Source organism: Phialemonium atrogriseum (assembly GCF_030411735.1).
Source record: "Phialemonium atrogriseum strain 8032-3 unplaced genomic scaffold QBC33scaffold_21, whole genome shotgun sequence".
NCBI classification, from domain to species: domain Eukaryota; kingdom Fungi; phylum Ascomycota; class Sordariomycetes; order Cephalothecales; family Cephalothecaceae; genus Phialemonium; species Phialemonium atrogriseum.
In genome coordinates this window covers 185,220-194,448 of record NW_026848158.1, presented here as the reverse complement: position 1 = coordinate 194,448, position 9,229 = coordinate 185,220, and the positions used below count along the sequence as shown (strand labels likewise).

At 55.9% G+C, this 9,229-nt stretch overlaps 3 protein-coding genes across 3 annotated transcripts; 1 reads left to right on the top strand and 2 right to left on the bottom strand.

Annotated features, from left to right (window-relative positions):
• Nucleotides 1–1,353: 1,353 nt before the first annotated feature.
• Nucleotides 1,354–2,454, bottom strand: QBC33DRAFT_178736 (uncharacterized protein). The gene has a single exon (XM_060422417.1). The coding sequence runs from the start codon at nt 2,212–2,214 to the stop codon at nt 1,387–1,389; it is 828 nt and encodes a 275-aa protein (XP_060281183.1). The 5' UTR covers nt 2,215–2,454; the 3' UTR covers nt 1,354–1,386.
• Nucleotides 2,455–3,435: 981 nt separating this feature from the next.
• Nucleotides 3,436–4,646, bottom strand: QBC33DRAFT_612691 (putative SAM-dependent methyltransferase; the record flags this gene model as incomplete). Its single annotated transcript, XM_060432502.1, has 2 exons — nt 3,697–4,646; nt 3,436–3,485 (listed from the first exon to the last, which is right to left on the bottom strand). Exons 1-2 carry the CDS (start codon nt 4,595–4,597, stop codon nt 3,436–3,438), a joined length of 951 nt encoding a protein of 316 aa, XP_060281182.1. The 5' UTR covers nt 4,598–4,646.
• Nucleotides 4,647–5,798: 1,152 nt separating this feature from the next.
• On the top strand, nt 5,799–7,800 carry QBC33DRAFT_178695 (uncharacterized protein). The gene has a single exon (XM_060422416.1). It carries the CDS (start codon nt 6,097–6,099, stop codon nt 7,543–7,545), a length of 1,449 nt encoding a protein of 482 aa, XP_060281181.1. The 5' UTR covers nt 5,799–6,096; the 3' UTR covers nt 7,546–7,800.
• The last annotated feature ends 1,429 nt before the right edge of the window (nt 7,801–9,229 follow it).

Here is a 9,229-nt window from a genome sequence, read left to right as displayed (position 1 = left end):
CCTAACCCTCCAAAACAAACTTATATTATTTCGTGTTTTTCCAACCAATGTATGGTTATTTACCGCCACGGTTTCCATTTTCTCAGCCTTTTTTTTTTTTTTTTTCCCCCCCCCCCCCCCCCCCCAAGCTTGAGCGTGGATATTTTGCACAACAGTATCTCGCCACAGCCGTTTAGGACTGCAATCCGTACAAGCACATACCCGATCAGGTCACGTGACTACGCAAGGGCCTGCCACAGCCAGCGCAAAAGGAAGGTTGCATCCCTGTCTTCGTGCAGGCGGCTGTTGGCTGTGCAGCAGGACACTGAGGAGGTACGATGGATTACGGAGTACAGAGTACATGCATTCCAATTGCAAGCTGTTCTGGGTCGAGGTTATTCGCTTCAAACATCAGATGAGCGGCACTTGCGAACTGATGGCAAAGAGATTCCATTCCATTTGATGCGACTCTGCGGCTCTGCGGGAGCCTGGAACCTAGGGAAACAAGCCATTGCATTCCCCTGTTGCTTGGCAGATGCTAGCCAGGGGTGAGAATATCAGGTTCTTGGTCGATCCTTGGGTGTAGGTATTCTCTTCTGCAGCAAGTAGATCTTGATCAGCAGCAGTCAAATAGCCACATACAGCCACGTGCCTAGCTATACATACTATCAGGTACCGTACCTTGCTTGGTTGCTGGTCTCGCAGCTAAACTTTGGCTCCCGTCAAAACCTTGGCAGGATGGATGGGACGGGACCCGCCGACGATGTAGCTCCGGCGGGACACATAGAGGTACCTACCGAAAGGCACGAGCCTTTTTTTCTCCCCCAGTCATTTCCCAAGAATCTTCGATGCCAGGAATAAAATACAGGAAAGTACTGGAATGAGAACTCCCTTTCCCCATCAATTCCCCCGATAAGAAATCGGCAGAATATTTCAGCTCTTTCCTTACTAATCAAGGATAATAGGTGTGACGTCGCCAATGATCTAACTTTCTCAAACTCTCGTGTCTGTCCAAGATAAACTCCCGTTCTCCAAGATGCATGCCTGCCACGGGAGCATAATTTCACTTTCGACGAGCTCGCTTCTTATCATCTGAAGATGTCGAAAGGAAGAGTACGGCAGGCGTAAACCGTCCGAATAAGTCCATCACGACAGAGACATTGGCGCAAAGTTTTTAGACGGCATGACGTGGCTACCTCCTCGACCATCATCTTTCTTGTTTCATGCGGCCAACCTCGCAAGGGGCTGTCGCTGGGCCTGCATTAAGTTGGCCATATTCACGTCAGAGAGAACGTTCAACATGTCACCACGAAAAGGCGAGGCCCTGCTGTCAACAGCCTGAGGCAAAGAAATTGGTATCATCGACTCGAGAAAACACCCCAACTCCAGCGCACCACCCAAGCCTACCTACAAACCATTCAGCCACCTCTCAAGAAGGTTCAAAAAGGTATCGTACAAAATATCCCACTCCTCTGGACTCGCCCCCTTCAGGACCTCCCAGTACCGCCCGACCGTCATCTCCGCCTCCAACGAGTGCCGGCAAGCCCGAGCCATGCGCGACACCTCGCGGAGCAGCTCCTCCCTCCTGGACTGGGGCGCGCACGAGTACGACAGCGTCTGCACGTTGAGCAGCACGACGCTCACCCGCTCCGCCTCGTCGTCGGCCCGCCCGACCAGCTCCCGCAGGGCGTCGCGCGCCCCCGTCGCCCACCGCTGCCGCCGCGCGAACCACGATGCCATCTCGCCCAGCCGCGACGCTAGGTCTCGCAGGTCATCTACCGCGGATGCGAGTCGCTCCGGCCGGAGATTGTGCCGCACCCAGCGCTTGATCTCCGCTGGTTCCGGCTGCGTGACGTGGTGGTCGCCGCAGTCCGGGCAGCTGCGGCGTCGGCTGCGGCGGGTGGACCGGCTCCGTGGGGCCCGTGGCGATGAGGGCTGGGGAGGGTAGTAGTTGCTGTGGCCGTGGTTGTGGTTGAGGTTCATCCTGTGGAAGCCGAGCTCCGCGTCGAATACTTGCCTCGTCGCCGCCTCCTTCAGGGTGTCGTACGCTGTTCGGATCTGCACAAACTTCCAGTGAGCATCATCCTTGACCTCCTTTGAGCCGCGGATCTTGTCTGGGTGGCAGCTGAGGCATAGCTTACGGTAGGCGGACTTGATCTCGTCGGTACTGGCGTACTCCTCGACTCCGAGGACGTCGTAGTGGTTTACGAACCCGCCCCTGGGGTTCGCAGACATGTTGTGAGAGTGCTGTGATTTCCCCGTTGACTAATTGTTCGTTGGAGGAGATTGCCGACCAGGTCGGCGTTGGCCTGGTTGGGCTTTTGTATTTGGATGTGGCGAATGGGAGATATATTTTCATTGTTGCTGTGTCTCCTTTGGCGAGCTTTGACGATGGTGACAAGAGGATTGTACTGTACAATAGGTACATACTGAGACAAAGGGGTGAACTGAGTCCACGGGTCGCGCCTTTGTCGCTGTGGGCTTCCGCGTGGGGGCAGCCGCCCTATGTTCGAATAGGTTGATTGTTCCCAGAACGTTGCCTCTGGCCAGTCGTGGCAGGAAGGTGTTTTTCCTGATCGATCTTGCTGTTCTGTCGATAACCCTTCCCACCGCTGCTAACGGCACCACATACCATGATATTTGTGTTCGGAGCTTCCTCGGAGCTCACCCAGGCCCGCCGCTTTAAGGATGTCACCCTGGGTGAGCTGGGTGAGCCAGACCCACAAGAGGGTGACCTCCTGGGTGAGCTGGGTGAGCGGGGTGAGTATTAAGAGCTGACCTTTTGTAACGAATGTAGAGGGCACGAGTTGGTTACATTAACTAGGTAAAACTGTGGACTTTGGGGAAAGGCCCATCGACGAAACGGCTGGCATTTATTGCTAGCTAACATTTCGCCACTGACTTGATGCACCATTGCAATAACCACATATTCCCATGATTACAAAGCAGCGTGCAACTCGATGTTTCTGACCGTTTCCGTCAACTAATGAGTCACGTTCTTGAAGCCAGCGTTCTGCACCGTGACAGCAATTCTTGGTGTTTTTCCTCCCTGACACGTCCCCTGAAACTATATCGCGCCGTCCACGCGAACCCAAAAAACGAAGCTATCACGAACCTTTGCTAGAGCGCTTATCGGCTATTTTCGGCTATCACTAAATATACATAAATAGGACGACTTTTCTTATCTCGGGGACGTGGCGCAACGGCTAGCGCGTCGGATTCCAATATCGGATTCCCGAAAGTTAAAATCCGAAGGTTGTGTGTTCAAATCACATCGTCCTCATTTTTAAAATTGTTCTTTTTTTATATATTTCTTTTCCCCTCGATCCAGTGAGCCACAGCACTATTATTCACTACCTACCTAGATTCAAGGGGAATACAACTAATGCCTAAATATGCGAACCTTGGGGAGGGAAAACCTCATTGAGCTAGGAGGATTCAATAGCCGGCTCGTTCCTATGGCTCGTTGGCTGTCGATTGTGTCCGGAGCTGGGCCAGGTAGAGATCTCGATATTTCCCAGTCAAGCGGCAACACTCAAATAACGATCTTGAGTTCTGCGCGTGGTGTCTCTAGAGGCTAACGCTGTCACCTCGCAGACATCAGTGTATCACACTTTACGTCGGTGCCCTGTCCCCAAGTGATGATCAGAAGCATGATAATCCCGACTTCAATATGAGGTCTCCATTACTAGATTCCTTGCTGTGCTGCACACTCACGCAATACTGAAACCCAGACATCCATCGTCTGGACCTTGTCTACTCCTCCCACAGCATCCACTGCAGCAACGGTGGCGGCTCTTGCGGATCGCAGCAGAGTGCCCACCCTCTCATCATCAACCGCCCCATCAATCTCCCCCTCAAATCCTTGCCCGACGACCATGTCCGCCTCCCACCGACCATCAAGCAGCCCCTGCTCCGGAACGACAACCCCCTCGCTCTCAACCTCCCATCCCGCCTTCCGCGCAATCCCCCTGATCGCCTCGGGACTCAGCGGCGTCCGGATATTCTGCCGGCTCTCGACCCGATGCGCCTCCAGCGCGCCCCTCCCCAACGCCGCCAGCACATGAGGCACGGCGGCCGGCTCCGTGGCCCGCAGCGCATACTCGGCAACGCACACCGCGCCGACCCGACCCCGCAGCGCCCGCAGGATATCCTCCAGCACCCTGCCGGACTCGAAATACCACACGCAGTGCGCCAACACGGCGACATCCCAGGTCCTGTCGGCCGCCTGCCCCTTCTCCCCAAGAAAATCCAACACCTGCGCCCGGTGCCACGCGACCCGACCCCCCACGGCGCTCGCCGAGATGTGCGCCTGCGCCTGCGCTAGCGTGTATGGCGCGCCGTAGTCCGGCGCGCCCGGGTCGACGGCGTCGACGGCGCCGCGCGGCCCAACGGCCTCGGCCAGGACGGCCGTGCAGCCGCCCTGCCCGCAGCCGATCTCCAGGACGCGGGCGCCGGGGCGGATCAGCGTCGGGCCGCCCCAGTGGTTGACGAGGTGGATGCGGTGGGTGGCTTGGGAGAGCTCCGAGGGGAGGTGGGAGGGGTGGTGGAGGGTGTGGGAGGCTATTTTGGGGGCTGATGTGAGGGGGAGGACGGGGTCGGGGGTGGGGGCTGACATTTTTGCGGTGCTTGTTGGGAGGAGGTTTGTTGTTTTGTTGTGGTGGTAGTTGTTGGTTGGAGGGTGAGGGCTTGTGGGAGGCTGTTGTTATATAATTAATTTGCATCGACGACGTGACTCATCCTTTGCATTCTTACTTCTCAAATTGGAAGGTGGTTGAACCAAGTCAGATAGCTTGGATGCACGGACAACCCGCTATCATTTGCACCGGATACGAACAACGGTGAAGCATTTCTTCATCTCTTTCGGGAAAAAATCATGTTTGTCTTGTTGGGGGAAAGGGAGAGTCGATGTCTCAGTGTTAATGGTTCTACAGGGCCTGGTTGATATTTTGACACTCTATCTTCAATCACGCACCACTATTCGAGACACTATTCGAGAGCTAATTAAGGCATCGCAACAAGACCTCTACTACTGACGTTGAGCCGTTTAATTATATGTTACCTGTGGAGGCAGGCAGCAATTATTAGTTGGCTCAAAGAGAAAATGCGACGCCCAGGAATCATGGTCACAGAGACAAGGTGATTGAGTTTCGGAGATGACCGAAGACAGCCTGAATAGGTTTAGGTATGGGATATGACAGCTGCAGTGCTATAAGTGAGGCCAAGGTGAAGAAGTGATGAAGTCAATGGAGCTATCGACGGCCCCATTGCAATGTCGCGGGCGGATATTAAGATCATCCAGTTACCATGATAACCGTCGGCTGGCAAACTGGAGATAAGAAGAGACTAAAGGAATGATTATTTTAGCCATACCGTGGTGTTTCAATGTGAAAGAAAAAACTATAATGCAGACAATGGGAGTGGCTTGGATGTTGGACAGAACAGTGGGACGCTGGTTTTTTCCCTTCTCCCCGTGTCCATTAATGGCGGCTGGGAAGATGGACAGGAGGCAAACGAATAGCAATTTACCTACCCAGATCACGTAAATATGGTCAGCTTGGCAGCGGGCTGTTGGGCAGCGGTTCCATTGGGCAGCAGCTGGCCGTTGAACTCTTGAAACAGAGCTGACCCAATTGCGTATTTGTGCCTGATGAAGTGGCAGTTCGGGTTTGTTCTTAGGGACGAGGAAGATAACCGGGAAGCACAGACTACCTAATTAATAACAATAAGGATATTCTAATCTGGCGCGAACCGAAGGATTGCTGACGACTTCGGCACCGGTAGTGTTGCGACCATACCCGCCTTCCAGAAACCCGTCAGATTGGCCAGAAACCCGACCCGTTGGGTACTATAATTTGGCCGGGCATACGGGAGCGTTGGCTGCAGAAACCTAAGGTATTTATCATGCATCTCGAGGAAGAGGGGTTACACAATGGGGTGTCGAAAATGCCTCGCCGAGGACGGCCCAGATTAAGAGCAAAGCGAGCCCGCTTGTCTTTGGTGCCACTCCCACCCCATGCTTCTTGACCGAACGGGGGATAATAGTGTCAAAAGTGATGCACGAGGTATCACACCCGCGGAACTTGGGCCTGCAGGAGATGTGACGAGCAAGCAAGGATGTCTCTAACCTCGGAATCTCCGCTGACCGGTCTGTGGCCACCCACCACGTGGCGAAGTACCTTTGTATGGTTGTGCCAATGGTTCAACGACTTCGCTCCGCTTGGAGCCCTCGGGGAAGTCGGGCGGAACAGCAAGACAGGCGATAGTGCCGTCCACCTTCCCGACCAGCTTGTCCCCCCAAATAAGCTCGATCCGAGTGGCTCTCTCGATGGCGCCCTGGCGACACACCCGCCCCGCGGTGACACTGCAGAGGATATCTGCGCCGCTGTCGAACTGAAGTTCCTCCTGCCGGTGCCCCCCATTATTGCAGCAGGGGACCACAACTCCCACCAGACCGAAAGCCAAGCGGACCCTCAAGCATGGGCTGCCACTAACGAGGCATCCCTGGCCCGTCGGGCTTACGAGCTGATTGCCCAGACCATCCAAAACCACGCGGGACAGCGATCTGTGACCCTGCACGACATCGTCGCCAGCGGGCACCAAGAACGGGACTTTTGGCCGACGCACTGGATCGTCAAAAAGGCCAACTCGGCCAAACTCCTAGACGAGGACGACTACGACGACGGCCATGAAGACAAAACACACGCGGGCCACCACTGGGTGCCCGTAGAGGTGTGCTCCCCAAAGCTCCAGTGGAAAGGCACCAAGCCAGGCACGGGACCCGCCATCGGCGCCGTGCTCAAGGCCCTCACGGCCCGCCACCGCGGCATCGTCGCCAACCACACCTGCGACGTGCACGTGCACGTCGGCCGCGCCGACGGCCGCCACTTCGCCCTGCCCACCCTCAAGAGGCTCGCGACTGTGCTCTGGCTCGCCGAGGACGTGCTCCGCAGCGTGCGCGACCCGGCGAGCCCCAACTTCCACAACGTCTATACCTGGGGCGCCGAGGTGCGCAGGCACAGTCGTCTCGCTGCCGTGGTCGAGCAGCAGGACGCCGATCGTGGGCCCACGCCGCCGCTGGATTCGATGGCTGGGGGCGGGGATCTTGCCGCCGCCGCCGCCGCCACCGCTGCCGTGGATCCGGCCGAGTATCGCGCCATCAGCATGATATGGGAGGCGGGGTCGCACCTCGAGCTGGGCAGGTTGCTGTCCGGGTCGACGAGGCAGTATCGTCGGCTCGGGTTCAACTTCAGCTCGCTCGGGGAGGAGGACGAGAGGGCGAGGAACGGCCCCAAGACGGTCGAGTTCCGCGTCCTCGAGGGGACGCTGCGCGATGGCGTGGTCCTGCCGTGGACGAGAATCTGCTGTACGCTGGTGGAGATTGCCGTTGCGGATCCCGAGGATAGGTTCCGGGACGTTGTTGGGTGCCTTCTCGGGAAGGCGGGGGGCGAAGGTGGTGCTGCTGGGATGCAGCACCGGTTCGGGGACTTTATGCATTGTTTGGGGATCGCACCCGGGGTGGCTGATGCGTTCCTGGAGAGCGTTTATCGGGACCGTGCTGGATAGGAGAGGACTGCATTTTTCGTGATTGGCTGGTTGCATTAGTATTCCCGCTCATTGTTCCACGTCGTCTCACCTTCGCTTGTCATGATTACTGCGTCATAGGTATGTACCTTCCCTGGCACATATCTTGCCGTATGTCTGTCTTTTGTTATGTATTAGTTTATCTTCCATCGTTTTACCTCTTCATTGGATCATCGGGGGCAGGGACGGGGCTGGGAACGGGGACGATGGCATATCAAGTGCAGCAATAGAGCGTGTCTGCCCGGACACTCAATGATTAGTTTTCCCGTTCTTGTGTACCTTTCTCAAACCTTTATACCACTGCCACATGGCCGGCGAGAATTGCTAGACAGCTCAACTTCGCTGGATTACCGGGTCAGGATCGGCCAACCTCTTCGATCGCGTCGCGCCTATTGTTCTTGACAGTCCCTTCAGTATATGACACCGGCAACCTTCGGAATCATCTGGTGCCCCTTTTGAATGGGTGTTTGCGTCGGTATAGACCCCAGGAATTATTTCCGCCGGTTGAGACTGGAGCAGGACCCGAATTGATTTGGGGAAGGGTACGTCGCCGGAAGGATGATGGACCTCTCGGGGCAAAAGTGCGGCTCCGAGACCTTGTTTATCTGGATGTCGGTGCACGGGGGATCGTTCACGGGTCCTGAGTTCCGGGCGTTCCTTCGATGCACCAGACTGGACCAGACGCGTGTCATCGGAACGGACTGGCGTACAGCTAGACTCCAATGACTCAGACTGAGGTTATCCGAAGTTGTGAGGTGCTAACTTCCAACGATCGATGGCGTCCCATCGACATATAGCAGAGACAATTTCCCCCCTTGGGTATTACTTGTAATTAAGTTCTTGATTGTGCAGATGCACGGGTTATCGTAATGGCCAAGCCATGTTGAAAGTTCAGCTAGTGATTGGGGCATCTGCCATATCACCTGCTGCCCACTCCCCCTTTTCAGCAGACATGGTTTCGTCTTCTCGTCCCCTGACCCAACCTTTGCGGCGTGTCTGACGGGTTCGTCGGGCTGGCCACTGCAGACGCCCTCTCCAGCAGCATCATGCTTTCCCGTCGTTCACGGTTCGCTTATGCAAGTTGGGCTGCGTGGTCCGAATCGCTCCGTCTTGGCCATCTTTGAACAACCATCAGAGTCGTTGGAGCCGGGACACTCGACCTGGATTCCATCCAATGTTCTGCAAGGTGAGCGAAATCTGAAGCCGTCTCGGATTCAACGTGGGTAGTTCTTGTTTCTGATTCGACATTCCGAGATGGTGTGCTCGCAGCGTAGCTGTTCCTGCTGTCGTCGGATCTCGGCTTGGACAGGAAAGTACGAAGGGGAAGAAGGGCTTCTGCTGCCAGGGGGACAGGCGGGCGACAAAGGGGGCAGGTACTGCCGCCCCTTGCCTTTGTGGCCTGCCTTCCTGGAGGGTCACTAGGTGGTGGTAACCCATATTGCGGTACAAAGGTCACAGGTACCAGCCAGGTAGCCCTTCAAGTGGAAATCTGTAGCATTCGCGCCCAAGTTCGACTGGAAAATCCAAATCGCCGACCCTGTCACATGCCCTGAGGGGGATCATATGGAGGCGGTGACCAGCACAACCGCCCAAAACCAACCCTAATGTGGAAGTTGTCTCTCAGCCCCCTTGCTGAGGGTTTTCTTCACGAGGTTGTCTCCGCGGG